This window comes from Anabrus simplex, chromosome 7, assembly GCF_040414725.1.
Source record: "Anabrus simplex isolate iqAnaSimp1 chromosome 7, ASM4041472v1, whole genome shotgun sequence".
NCBI lineage: Eukaryota > Metazoa > Arthropoda > Insecta > Orthoptera > Tettigoniidae > Anabrus > Anabrus simplex.
In genome coordinates, this window is record NC_090271.1 from 1,133,149 (window position 1) to 1,148,507 (window position 15,359).

At 40.4% G+C, this 15,359-nt stretch overlaps 1 protein-coding gene across 1 annotated transcript in view; it reads right to left on the reverse strand.

Moving 5' to 3' along the window:
• Window positions 1–5,067: 5,067 nt before the first annotated feature.
• The window catches only part of LOC136877190 (protein BCCIP homolog), a 191,431-nt gene continuing 181,139 nt past the window's right edge, over window positions 5,068–15,359 (reverse strand). The window contains exon 6 of the mRNA XM_067151000.2: window positions 5,068–5,928. Within this exon, the coding sequence (XP_067007101.1) occupies window positions 5,758–5,928 (171 nt within the window). The 3' untranslated portion in view covers window positions 5,068–5,757. The remainder of the gene's footprint in view (window positions 5,929–15,359) is intronic.

The window sequence follows — 15,359 nt, forward strand, 5'->3', positions numbered from 1 at the left end:
TCCACCCTAAGGTCATATGGTGCACCGCCTTCAACAGTGCGCTCTCTCCCATCAGTGTCCCCGATGTGCTCCGGTGTATGAGCACCCATTGAGCTATGGTCAAGCAGCTCCTCCGGCGTGTTGCGGGGTGTCAGCTCCACAGTGCCCTGTGGTGTATCAGCGCCCCGAGTGTGGTTAGGTATATCAGCCTTCCCAGTGTGGGCTGCCCTACAGGCATCACAGTTTGCCTCTGGTGATTCGGCCTCACCAGTGTGTTCTGGTTACCCGTGTGTTTTCCAGGTCCATCTAATTCAATTTACCCCATAGAAAAAAATGTTCAGCAACCATCTTGTCTGGGGTGTCCTAGCACTAGGAAGTTGCACGCGGCCTCCATCCTGCGATCAGCCCCTATTCCGTCCACTTATCTCCTATGTCTCCACTGTGCCATCTTTCTCGATAAGAGCCTATATATAGCCGCTATGTTGCGCACGTGCCCACGTGCTAGTTTCCTTTTGCTCACGAACCCCTGTGCTACCTTTCTCCATAAGAGCCTATGTATAGCCACCATCTTGCGCAGTAGCCCTTAGCCCAGGTGCAAGGAGAGAGTCCCATAAGAGCCTATGTATCGCGGCCTTCTTGCGCATTAGCCCCTGGTCCAGATTTCCCATTTTATCCTTCCTCAGTTTGGTCCAGTCCATCGTCCTCCACACTGTGGTCTAAGGTGTTAGCCTCTGTATTGTGTTCTAGGAGATCAGCCTACAAGTGTTATTTAGTGCATCATCTTCCTCAGTGTGGTACTCTGCAATAGCGTCACCGAGGTGCTCTGGTTGTTCACCCTCCCCAGCATGATCTGGTGTATATGCCTCATAGGGTCGTACTGGCGTATCGGCGTCCCCAGTGTGCTCTAGTATATCAGCCTCACTCCTTGGTCTAGTTGTACATATTGCCCAGTGTGCTCTAGAACATCTGTCTCATCGGTGTGCGTATGTGTAATCGTCCCTACTGTCCTTCAGTATTTCAGCCTTCCGTGTGTGCTATGGTGCATCGTTCTAACTGATGTTCTCTGCAGCTTCAGCAGATAGCGGCTATACACAGGCTCCTGTGGGGAAAACTAGCACATAGTATTTAAGGAGACGGCATAGGGGCGGTTGCGCGAGATGGTGGCCGCGTGCAACTTCCAAGCGATAGGACACCCGAGGCAGTATAGTGCCTGACCTTTGGTTATATGAGACTAAAATTAAGGAGATGGACCAGAAGCTCATGGTGATACATTGTTCTTATAGATCTATCTCTACGGAGCTGCCTCAGGAGTTCACATTGTCAACTTATGAACTATTGGTTTGATCATCCTGAAATTGCAGAACAGAAGTGTTAGGCTTTGTACTGTGTTCTAGGAGATCAGCCTACAAGTATTATTTAGTGCATCATCTTTCTCAGTGTGGTCCTCTGCAATAGCGTCGCCGAGGTGCTCAGGATGTCACCCTCCCCAGCATGATCTTGTGTATATGCCTCATAGAATCGTTCTGGCGTATCGGCGTCACCAGTGTGCTATGCGTGACGACTGCTATACTCTATTCGTATAGACCTTAACTCGAAGGCTGCCTTATTAAAACACAACACGTAACCAGAACACACTGGTGAGGCCGAAGCGCCAGAGCAAAACTGTGAGGCCCGTAGAGCTGTCCACACTGGGAAGGCTAATGTACCAGACGACATTCGGGGACCTGATAGACCACAGTGCACTGAAACACCGAAGCACAGTCGGGCTGAAGCTGCAACACAACAACAGAACGACCCCATGTGGCCTATACACCAGATCATGCTGCGGAGGGTGAACAACCATAGCACCTTGGTGTCGCTATTGCAGAGGATCACATTGAGGAAGCCGATGCTCTAAATAACACTTATGAGGCTGATCACCTAGAACACACTACAGAGGCTAACATCTTATACCACAGTGTGGAGGGCAATGGACTACACCAAAATGGGGAGGATAAAAAAAATGAATTTTGGAACAGGGGGTAATGCGCAAGATGGCCGTTATACATGGGTTCTTATGGGACTAACTCCTTGGACCTGGGCTTGGAGCTTTTAAAGTTTTATTTCAATTCTTGATATTGTAGTTATACCCGTTCAAGCCTGCACCTTCTTTCATCTCTCTGTGTTCCACAGATACCCCGGAACATCTATAATAAGCCTTCAGGTTGATAACATATACCGTAGTTTATGTTATGAACCATCATAAATATTTCATCCTGTTTCAAATTATACTACAGAAGTTTCTAATGCGTAACCTACCTTTATAGCCAAGTGCATTTAAGATGCATAAGACGATGTCTTGGTGGAATCAGAAATTCTCATTCAGCCTAGCTATGACAGAGCTGCATGTTTGAGGCTATTATCTATAAAGAAGCGATCATAGCGTTGAGGAGGGATCCACCCTAACATTTTTTTAGACTTCAAGAAACAACTATATAACCAATTTCGAAGATAAATGACAAGATATTCAAACCCGCATGTCTTTCAAGTACAGAGTTAGACACCATAACTGCTTTTTATTTAACTGTTTTGTGTAAACAACATGCACGCAAAGATATTTTTTTACATGCCAACATCAGACGACATTGACAGGAAATTAACCATTTCTTACAGAGGCTGAGGATAGAGCCCCTTTGTGAGGAGGTTATATCCTATTAAGCCGATGAGCTCCTTGTAACGAGGAAGTTATATGCTGAGTTTATGAGGATAGCGCTCCTTGTGAGGAGGGTGTTATATGCTAAGTTTATGAGGACAGAACTCCTTGTGAGGAGGATGTTCTATGCTAAGTTTATGAGGACAAAGCTCCTTGTGAGGAAGATGTTATATGCTACATTTATGGGGATAGAACAGCTTGTGAGGAGGATGTTATATGCTAAGTTTATGAGGACAAAGCTCCTTGTGAGGAGGGTGTTATATGCCAAGTTTATGAGGATAGAGCTCCTTGTGAGGAGGTGATATGGTAACTTTACGACAAGCTCCTCGTTAGGAGGGGATATGCTAAATTTATGAGGATAGAGCTCCTTGTGAGGAGGATGTTATTTGCCAAGTTTATGAGGATAGAGCTCCTTATGAGGTTATATGGTACTAATTTTATGATGATGAGGAGGATAGGGCTCCTTTCAGAAGCCTACAAGTGTTGAACCCTTAAACTTCAGCTCAGATACTTCAGCCGGCAGGTTACTTGAGCTTGTAAGGTAAAGGTTAGCCAAGCAAATAGTCCCCTTACACAGATACCAGCCCAGGGGCTGATTGGTTGTTGCCAGTCACGTGATTGCTACTGCAGGCGATTTGGAAAGTGGGTGTGCTCTAGCACGTGGGTTGTGTATACTCCGCCTTGGTGGATGATGTGTGTATCCTGCAAGGGTTACCAACCTGAAAGGGGGTGTGTTATGCTTAGAAAAGTGCAGCCGTAAACCTACTCGACTCGAGGCTTAAACATACAAGGGTGAGTGTGTTATGAATGATATGTTTGGACTATGTGCGTGCGCCGGCAGGTGATTTGAGCTTTGGATTTGACTCGAGGTTTACAGTGAGGAATCGCTAACCTTACTGACTAAATGCATATGTGCTGTGACCTGGTGGATAATGTATATATATCATGCAAAGTAAATAACAGTTGACAAATATACTTCTCCTCTTTAAATTTTATGTGCCTTTATTTTTAGTCATATTCCATAATTATGTAATTTAAGTGTATAACCAAACATAGCAAGAAAATTTCCTTGTAAGAAATGTGTGGTAGCAGGCTATTAATCACAACCCACTGAGCCAATTTACATGAAAATAGCTTTGTTTTGGCTTTCCTTCAATGAACAGATAGATTTTATCAAATTAACCAGTTGAGAAAAATACAATTTCTGTACTTCTCACTGATCAATAATATGATAACGTGTCGAGTGCCACCCATCCATAACCAATTTAAGGCCAGCAGCAGAGGTGTGCCTTGCACTTTATGGGCTTTACAAATCAGCATAACAAATACTGAGCAGTAAAAAAGCGAGCGCATTTGTTAGTATTACTTAAAACATTATGCAATGCTACACTTAAATTTATGCCATCGCTGATATGAAGGTAATCCCAAAAATAAGGTCTCCTATTTTTTATAAATACATAGACCTGTAAACAATAGTTTAAATCATTTTAATGGCTAGAACATTTAGCTATTTTTCTACATAATCACAATTTCAGTCGATGCATTTTTGTAGACGCTGTGATAGTTTTTGTATGCCCATGTCATACCAGATCTTTGCCATGCTGTTCAGGAAGTTGTGAACCTCGCCGCCGGTGCTGGCACCCATCTTGTGCACACTTTCCGGTATTTAAACTTTTCCATCAAAATTCTGTGAACGGCGCTTCGGGAAACCTCAGGAACCAAAGTGCAGATCAACCAGGGTGAACCGGTGATCTCCACGCATGATTTGCTCAACCTTCATGACTGTCTCTCGCTCCTTCGTGAATTTCAGTCCGACCGGCTGGAAACACTCTACACCACTTACGAACATTTTTGACATCCATGCACTTGGCGGTAACATCCAACAGGAGCTCCATTCAACAGCTGCCATGCCAAGACAGTGCCTCAGCGCAGCGTGCACGTTTATATGCGAGCGCGGGAAACACTCTCCACAATATTGTGACCAACAGCGACATGAACAGAGTTCTGTATTTATAAAAAAATAGGAGACCTTATTTTTGGGATTACCCTCGTACTTTATGGTAATTAAGTTAGCCTATAAAATAATCCCCACTGCACCATTATTTAGGTCATAATATTCGAAGAAGAAAGTGGAAGCATTATGACTACCTTCTACAATAGGATTAACCATCATATTTTCCCCATTATTCCACTTGAACAGGCAGGTTTCAGATCCCAAAAATGGCTGTGAAGCCAAGATCTTGCAGTGATGATGCATGTTGATATAGGCTTAAGACGGAGCGGTTGTTAAACAATGTGTGTAAGGTTGCACGATGGCCTCTGCGCAGTGGTTGGATGAGGTCATCACAGAGGTGTCTGTAAAACTGGTATACACAGAGCAGGACAGGGTAAGAACATTTTTAAGTTTGTAAATATTTATTCACCAATTCATTTTTTAACAAAATGATCTGTAAAAATTTGTAGCAAAACAACTAAGATTGCAAAATGTGGCAATTTGCCAGCACCCAAACATTCAATGACACTGATTTGTTAAGCTTAAACAAGCAAACGGTTCTTTTTTCCCCAGTAAATCCAGCAACAATGCTGTGCAGGCTCGTAGTGCCGCTGGTGAGCTACTCAAACCTAATGTATCACATTCTTGAAGTAAATACATAAATTATGGAAAAAGAATGAAAGAATATGGAATCAACAGGTATCAGTTTCACTTCAAGAAACTGAAAAGAAAATCTGCTCATATTTTGTGTTGGAAACAAGTATGTTTCCAGAGCCAAGTTCTTTTATGTGCCAATAAATCTACAAAGGCTTGCACAGCTTCCAATACCACTGGGATCAAACCATTGCCTCATTGCTAGGCAACAGAAGGATGTAATAAAAATAAATCTTGCTGAGTTGGTCCCTTTTACAGCTTTTAAAAAACAGCTTCTGAAGGAGGATTGGACAATCGGCACTGAATTTATAGGGAAATATTAATTTTTACCACAAAGAACAAATACAATACGTGGCTTCAATCACGATCAATAGCAGTCTTCAAATTTGAAGCAGAGAAGATTGGTCGTGGGTAGAAAATCTACCAACAGTACAGATATTCACTGAGCTACAAAAGTCTTAATTCTCTCTATTATCAACTCCATTTTTGTTGCTGGCACCACCAGCACACGGCGGTACGGGATCATCTCCACGTCGTCTTCCAGCCACTGTCCGCTAAGCCCGGAATCTGATTCTGCCTTGACACTGAACTCGAACTTGCATTCTGCTTCCTGTAGCAAGATGGTTCACAATTTACGATCAAACAAAAGCTAGAATGATTGTTGTGAACAGGGGTTTCTTGTGACAAGGAAGAAGGTGAACACTATGTTCCAAAAGGAAGACATATATTAGTAAAGTGAAATGAACAACTCTGTATGGCACACTTTCCATTTCTTAGAGTAGAGGAAAAAAAAAAAATTTAGTCTTTATATCAATGAAACATAACAATACATATTAACTCTTAATCAGCCGTCTATTACCGAATGTTTGAAAATTGAAGTAGTTTTAAAGGGAATATGTTATTTATTGATATGCTTACTAATAAGACATAGATTTCTAGTCTTATGAACAAAAATAACATAATAGATGTAACACTTTACCGTATTATATTTTACAAGCATATCACTTCAAAGCTAATGTAACAGTTTTAACATATTTCAAAGGGTACACAATATTTTTTGCCAATGTCACAAACTGATCACGTCACACAGAATTCCGTGTGCTCTTACTTCACATACTGACACATGTCATTTAGGTCTTCTTATTGGAAGTAGTCCACTGTAAAGGGTGGGGAGATTTAAAGAAGAGACAAATTTCACAGACCTATCATTCACATGGTTGCAGTACATTGTGGCTTTTGCAGACATACATGGCAGTTGGGTCATGATGTAGAAATTTGAACCACATTCCTTTTGTAATCTTTAGATTGGGATTTCTCTTCATCTTATTCTCAATACAGCTAAGATCTTTGATTTCGAGCTGCTGATACTCATTAACAATGGAAGGCTTTGTTAAGGATGCATTCCGAATAACATACTTCCACTCAGAAGGAACCATAACCTGACAAACTTTCCTACGCTTCACTGTTAAAAACCATACGCATCTGGCCGCCATGTACACAGACAATCTTTCATTATGCAGCCTTGGTGTTATATTCTTTCAGTGGGGTGATCTTCTGCAAATATTACCACGAGAGCTGTTTTATAATATTCAGAAATGCCACACACATACCAGCCAACTTTTAGAAATTGTAAATAGGAAGATTTTTTTAATTCTTGCATTTCATCACATATATTGCAATGCGAATTGACCATTAAATTTAAAATCTTAAAGTAAGGAAACATAAATATGGTTACAATAAAATATACCTAATATTCTCATCTATGACACATACGAATAAAAATATTTATGTCACACCGACACACGCAACAAAAGGTATAATAGTTTCCTTCATCAGACGGTAAAATGAATGTAAATTTATAGGTATCTCTGATACTTGGAGATAACGTTTGTTATATTTTTTGGACACGAGAAGAAAAAAATACCAGAAACTGTCACCAACACAACCCCTTTAAATACATTCAACTCATTAAAATTATGCACTTAAATACGCAAAACTACCACGTACAAAACAATTCAATATGTCCATACATTATTAACATACGACTTTGACAAGGGGGAGAGCATAGAAACGAAAAAGAAAAAATAACACGTGGCCTACAACTCTGATGAAACGACACACAGAAACAATATTAACAATGCGCGAACCACACAGTAACAAACTAATTCTTTCGTCGGTAAAACTTCAGACCTTGTCAAGCAAGTTTGTATCATAGTAAACATGGCTGACGGTGGGCGAATGGATACTGCCATTGGTTGAAGGCTAGTCCAGTGAAATGTCGTTCCCATAATTCAATACAGACAGAAGTTATGACCAACTTACGCGATGAAAAGACCTAAGAGTGAGGCAATGTCAAAGAATAACCATATGAAACAAATAAGAGTAAGAATATCTGGCTATGTTGAACTATGGTAGTGACATTTCATAGGGCAAATCTTCAGGCGATGCAGAGTCCATTCGTGCCAACGCCAGCCACAATTATATAACAACGTGATGAAATAGCTGAGACGTTTCGATGCAGTAATTACGATTCTAAACACTTGAAACTATAGATAGCGCTAGTTATGCGTAAATATGAATACGAAATAGAGGCTTAAATCCGCGCGACTTGTGATTGAATATAAAAAGAAATAGAGGCCTATAATTATTAGTAGTACGTAGCGTTCCCGACACCGGAAGAAAAAATCACAAGGAAATGTAACGTGAATAATAAACAATGTATAATAGAGAAGAAGAATGTATGTAAATGGAACCAACCTTAATGTAGTGGAGGTTAGGCGACGACACGAAAAAACAACACGACTGAACTTCTCATTCACTAATAATTTGACGTGATGGCCACACCATTCACATACTCTGCTATTTGAAATCAAATTGTGACGTACATAGAATTGAAGTAAATCATTGAAGTTGTTCTTGTAATTCGCTGAAAAACTTGTTACATTAATAACACATCCATCGTACGATGCCATGTCAATATAATTAGATATGTTTTCTGTATCAACAATGGCCAGATGCACTGGATGCGCTATGTACGAAGAAAGAAGTAGTAGGCTTTGCTTCTATCAATCCTATCATTTCGTGACCAGTAAGCGACATAGAATGCCGTGGTGTATTAATGCGAAGAGAAACGTCATTGTGGTCCAGGGCTAAGTCGTGCGAGTCGTCTGCGAGAAAAATAAACATAGTCCAGGGCTAACCTAACCTAACCTAACCTAACCGCGAGTCGTCTGCGAGAAAAATAAATAACCTAACCTAACCTAACCTGCGATAAAATTAAACATAGTCCTAACCTAACCTAACCTATGTAAAAACAAATGTAATTGTGGTCCAGGGCTCAGTACCATTTAGTTCCTAAGTACAGTGGTTGGCAGCATCGGCGAGTCGTGCAAGTCGTCTGCGAGAAAAATAAACATAGGACAGTCATACCACGCGTAGATATTGCCCATGAAAGCGGTAACCATGGTACTAATGTTGCGTGACATAGATTGAAGTTCTAATCTTTCGTCTCGATTAACTGAATCGCTAGCGCACTAGCCTCTCTTACTAGCAGGACAATTGCCATCCCGAATCTCCAGATGTATAAAGCACACACGCTGCTGTGATGAGCGGGAAACACGAAGGTGACAACTGAAACACTCGCAAAATAAAGCATCAAATAAATAGCTTGAAGATGAAGTTTCATAAATTACACAAGCACATAAGAATTTATCCTAGGGCAAGAGAATTGACCATATATTGGTCAAAAGTAGGAAGAAGTAAAACTAAATTGGAAAATCAGAAGGGTTGGTGGGTGTGCACACAATTAATCCCAAAACACTAACTGAACAATAAGTAGAATTAAAACACGAAGAAAGTCATATGAAATCCTATGCAGATCAATTTTTTGGGCAGTTTCGTTGTTCGCTACATGCAAACATTTACCAATTTTGAGGAACCTTTTTCTGTTTTGCTTTACATTGCACCGACACAGATAGTTCTTATGGCAATGATGGGACAGGAAAGGCCTAGGAATGGGAAGGAAGTGGCCATGGTGTTAATTAAGGTACAGCCCCAGCATTTGCGTGGTGTGAAAATGGGAAACCACAGAAAACCATCTTCAGTGCTGCCGACAGTGGGATTCGAACCCACTATCTCCCATATGCGAGCTCACAGCTGTGCGCCCCTAACCGCACGGCCAACTCACCTGGTTTGAGGAACGTAGCACGAGGCATGATAGTTCTAAAATGCGGCATGTTAATACTTATGTCTTTGGACTAGTAAGTGAATTGTAGGCTTCTGTACTAATCACATTAGAATGCACGTTCATCTGTACTTCCCTACTTACATTTTCACAAATTCCACTGGTAGGGCACACACTACTTGTTCCTGAAAAGGTATGAATAACTGGAATTTTCTGTTACACTCAAGATGCTTTTTGTTAACATCGCTTTCACTACTGGATCAGAAGGAACTTCCCCCTCACATTGTATTTCTTATTACTAAGCTTTTCCCGCTCACATGCCTGATTCTTCAGGACAAAAAAACATGGATGCACCGATCAATAATTACAGCAATTCTCCTTGGAAACCAAACAACAGACATAGAGCAAGAATGCACAAAAACAATCAACGTATCTAGATTATAGAGTTTCAACCACAAATGCTTTCTCCTACAGGTCAGATGTTTTGTTATACCAGACAATGTTTTGCGGCGTACCAGTCCGCTTACAAGTTACAGCAAATTTCTGATCGTAGGGTAAAAAACTGTGTCCAGAAGACAAGAACTTCCAACTTATTTCAGTGAAATAACTGCAATGGACCAAACAAATGTACAGAGAAAGAATTTGCCTATTATTATTCTGGCCAACGCAATGATCGGACCAAACAATAAGCTTTTGCTCTTCCTGTGGTTGAACTTCCCTAGAACATACGTAGGTGCTTTGAAAAGTTCTCGGAATGTACTAGAATTAAGTATCTTACCTCAGTGGAACTGGTTTTATTTTTCAACATAGTCTCCCTGTAGACTAATGCATTTGGTCCAGTGATGTTCCAATGCCTTGATCCCATCTCGAAAATGAGATTCCTCCAGGTCTGCAAAATACCTCTCCAATTCGGCTGTCAGTTCTTCCCTTGTAGAAAATCTCCGTCCACCGAGGAAAATTTTCAGCTTGGGGAATGGTGCCAAATCAGGTGAATAAGGTGGATGTGGCAACAATTCGTACCCCAGATCATGAAGTTTTGCCATGGCAATAACACTTGTGAGTGGCGGAGCAGTGTCTTGATGAAATATGACCTTTTTCCTTGACAAACCAGGCCTTGTTTCGCATATCTTTTCCTGTAGTTGGTCTAGGAGGTTTGCATAGTATTGCCCCGTAATTGTTTGGCCAGTAAGAAGATAATCTATCAGCAGAATGCCTTTTGCATCCCAGAAAACTGAGGCCATGACCTTTCCGGAGAATGCACTGCCTTTGCTTTCTTTGGTGGTGGTGAATCGGCATGTTTCCACTGCTTTGACTGCTGTTTTGTCTCTGCGGTATAGTAGTGGACCCAAGTTTCATCTGTAGTCACAAACCGGTGCAAAAAATCTTGTTGGTTGCAATGAAAACGGGCCAGACTTTGTTCGGACATTTCCGACCTGGTGCGTTTATTGTCCAATGTCAAGAGCCACGGCACCCATCTTGCGGATAATTTTTTCTTACCCAATTCTTCGGTTAAAAAATAATTTACCCGTTCAGAAGACATCCCTACAGCTTCAGCAATCTCCCGCACTTTCAGTTGACAATCCTCCATGACCATTTAATGCACTTTTGCAATAAATTCTGGGGTCGTAACACTTTTTGGCCGTCCACTACGCGGATCATCATCCAAGCTCTCCCGACCAAATTTAAACTCGCTGGTCCACTTGGCAACAGTTGAAAATGAAGGAGCAGAGTCGGCATGAATTTCCTTTGCTTTCATACCTTTCTTTACAAAGTATTTAATCACTGCTCGAATCTCAGTTTTTTCCATTGTCACAAATCACCACGCGGGAACAACAACAAAGAGTCGTCACTACCACACTCCTGCAGCTAGAGCACTGACGCACCATGTGTTCACTCACAAAGGATGTGTGATTATTGCGCTGGAACTTCGTTGCTCTAGCACTGACATCTAGTGGTGATTCCAAGAACTTTTCAAACCATCCTCGTACTTTAAAATACACAAGGCAATTTCAGCAATACATCCATACCAGATGTTGATTGTTACACTCCCTGAACTGGGCAAAGTGACAACAAGCAGAGTGAATATCAGCTTTACGATGATGTAACTTGCTTTCCACCATTAACTTCTGCCTCTCTGACTCATCAGCAGCGGAAAGCTGGATAAGTAAAGCACTGCATTTTGAAATAGTCATTAAATATTTCTTCATATAGAGACTGTGAGATGGGCATGGTTTGTAAAATAAGCACAATCTGGATAAATTAAGTTCAGAATTGAGACGTTCCTTGCTACTATTTTGATGACTACAATTACTTGGCTGTTCTTAGGTACTGTGGACCTACTCTTCAGTTTAGCTTACAGACTACCATTAGAACTTGAGGCAGTGCCGGTGTATTAGAAGATGCTTGTGTAATTGGATCAAATTTCTGAAAAGCTTTCAAATGTGCAAATAACATTTATTGTTACATTTTTACTTGCTACAGTGTATAATATACTACAGTCTGTAATTATTAGTGACAAGGATAAATAAAATTTAGAGAAAATGAGATATTAACATTATTATGTGTTGCTGAAGTGTGGGGTATAAAGTACACCACGCACCTGGCCATGTATAATTTTTAGGCACGCCTGCTGGAAGGTTAAAGTGAACTGAGAAAAAAATGAAGAAACTGTTATCATTGGGATTAAATCAATGAGAATGTGATAAAAGTCAAATGTTATGATTGAAATGACAATAATGTAGGATTTCACTAGAGTTAAAGTTGTTTGGACATGTTGACACACTAACATTTGTATTTTCATGTTATAGCTTATTATTTGATGACTTCAACAATAAGAGTATTGTATTGTCTTCTTGGAGAACACTTTCAAATAGCATCAATGTCAATCCTTCTGTTCTTCCTGCTCTTGGAGGTTCCTTTGTCAAAAATTTGCCAGTTCCTTGCAGAAGCTGACATCTGAGTTAGATTCTCAATCAATCCATAATGCTTTTTGAGTAGATTAAAACGCCACTGACTTCCCTAACTTAAGGTACAACACCAAGGTGTACTGGTTCACTAAATATTTGGTTTATGTTCTTACCTCTTCTGCAAACAACTTTTGCTTCCCCCTAGATTTGTGAAAGAGAAACACGTGATTATTCCCGTGAGTGAAGATGGCACATCGAGACGTAAGCAAGGGCTGAAGTTCTGAGTTCTGTTTTCTAGAAATTAAGATATGCAATATTAAGAGTGTGAGGAAAGTTGGACTGCAGGTAAGATCGATCACTGGTATAAACAGAAGGGTTTTAAACCCCAGTCTCTATCCGATGTTTACATTGGCCTGCCATTCCTTTTCAGGATAAACTTGGTTGATATAAGCTTGAGACACACCGCAACAAGTACATGTTGATTTGTATCCATGCGTGTGAATATGTGACTGTGTTTAAATCTGATGAAACTTTTATATTATTATTTTAAGGGGTGCAAAGAAGGCAGTGAAAACAAAATCTTCAAAAGTACTGCTACATTTGTGGAATGTATGTGTTCAATTCTAAGGTGTCATATAGACTTATTCGTGAAGAAACTTTATTATTGTTATTTCCAATCGAAAGTCTGAGATCAAGAAAAACCTTTTGCATACAATGGCAAGTACAGAACGATAAATATGACCAGTTATTATTTTGTATGACCAATGTTGTCTGTTACAATAAGAACAAACAAAAACAAAATTAAATATCCAAACATCTTGTCAGGTATTTGGCCCCATTCCTCACGGACCTGACTTACCAGTACCTACTCCATCTGGTTAACTTGAGTGATGAAAACTGAAAGCAGTTCTTTGCAATTGGACGCTGAAGAAATGGATTTTGAGTCACATCAATATGACACACTAACAAACAAATTTACAAAATCCAAATTGAATAATATGACATGGGGTTTAGAGTTAAATTAAGAAAATAGTGAATTACTTAGCTCAAGACTACGCAAAAAGAATATGTTGGCATCCAGAAATCATGAGAAAGAATTTTGAAAATATTATACACAAGAAGATCAACTTTTATTTTGTAGGTCTATGAAATCTTCTGCATCAGTTGGCAGAGCAACTGGCGCTTTCGAAAGAAGTCTTAAGGCTGAACAGCAATGTTCTGGTTTCCATGCCACTTACTCATTCCACAATGCTGTTCGAATCATATGAGACATTAAAGTTGGTACTTGAAACGAACATGAGTGGCAAGTGTGCGGTGATGGATTGCTGCTTGGACAGCAAAAAAAGGCTACACACAATTTCAGTTTCCTCTGTGAACAGGATAGCAGAGTATGGAATAAACATTAGGATACTGTAAATTGGCCTGAAAGAGAGCAACTTCAACCATAACTTCCACCCTTGCACATCAAGTTGGGAATGATGAAAGAGTATTATCAGATGAGGAGCATTTGCTGGACCACAGATTCGTAAACTGATGTCAGACAAACATTTCACAGAAATGATGACCAAAATTGCGGAAGATGCATGGAATGCATTCAAAGTATTAATGACAAAATTCCTTGGCAAGATCAAGGACCCTCTATGCAAAGAAAACTTAAGGAAGATGTTGGAAAAATTTAACCAACTCAGTTGAATTACAAGCCTAAATCTTCATTTCTTAGCGTCACATCTGGACTCCTTCCCTCTAAATTTAGGAGCTGTAAGTAAAGAGCAAGGTGAAAGGCTCCACCAGGACCTCAAAGATGCAGAATGGCGCTACAAGGGATATAAATATCATGGCCGATTGCACATGATGACCCTTCCAGAGAACACTCACAAACTTCAAAAACGTGCATATTCTACGGAAAACTGAAAAATACGACTGGGTAAATGCGAGTAAGCTTTATGTGCGTAATTCGATCAACACTAAGTATAGAAAATTTTACGTAATGACAAAAACGTTTTCTACAACTGCCATTTCACCAGAAGTGATACGGGGCAAAACAAAATCCAGTTTTGAATTCTGCGTTAAAAAATTAATAAAACCCACCTAGTTTATACCGGACAAGAATTTTTTTTTTTTTTTTTGCAGGCTAGCATTATCTGATCCTGTAATCATTATGAGGGAAATTCCTCAATGCAGCATTAGTGGACCTTTGTTTTCTTCCTCCCCTGCGAACCATATGACCTTGCTACGGTGGGGAGGCTTACGTGTCCCAATGAAGCAGATAGCCGAGCCGCAGGTAGCCTCCCTCCCATGTGTAGCGGTGAATAGCCTTATGCTTGAAGAATGTATTCGAAACTGCTAAACCCATACTAGCACAGAAGTCCAGCAAACTGTTCCCATTCCCATTAGCTTCCATATTTTCCCCACATTTACCTATCACCCTTTCGTATCCTTCAGTTCTGTTTCCAACTCTTGCATTGAAATCGCCCATTAGCACTATTTTATCCTTGCTGTTGACCCTGACCACGATGTCACTCAATGCTTCATAAAACTTGTCAACTTTATCTTCATCTGCACCATCACATGGTGAATACACTGAGAAAATTCTTGTCCTAATTCCTCCAACTGACAAATCTACCCACATCATTCGCTCACTTACGTGCCTAACGGAAACTATGTTGCGTGCAATGGTATTCCTGATAAACAGCCCTACCCCAGACTCTGCCCTTCCCTTTCTAACACCCATCAAGTACACTTTATAATCTCCTATCTCTTCCTCATTATTTCCTTACCTGAATATCACTTACTCCTAGCACATCCAGATGCATCCTCTTTGCTAACTCAGCCAGTTCTACTTTCTTTCTTCTATAAGCCCCATTAATATTGATAACTCCCCATCGAATGCCATTTTGTTCACCAAGTTGTTTCTAAGGAGTCCCTCGACTGTCAAATGGGAATGGGACTCCA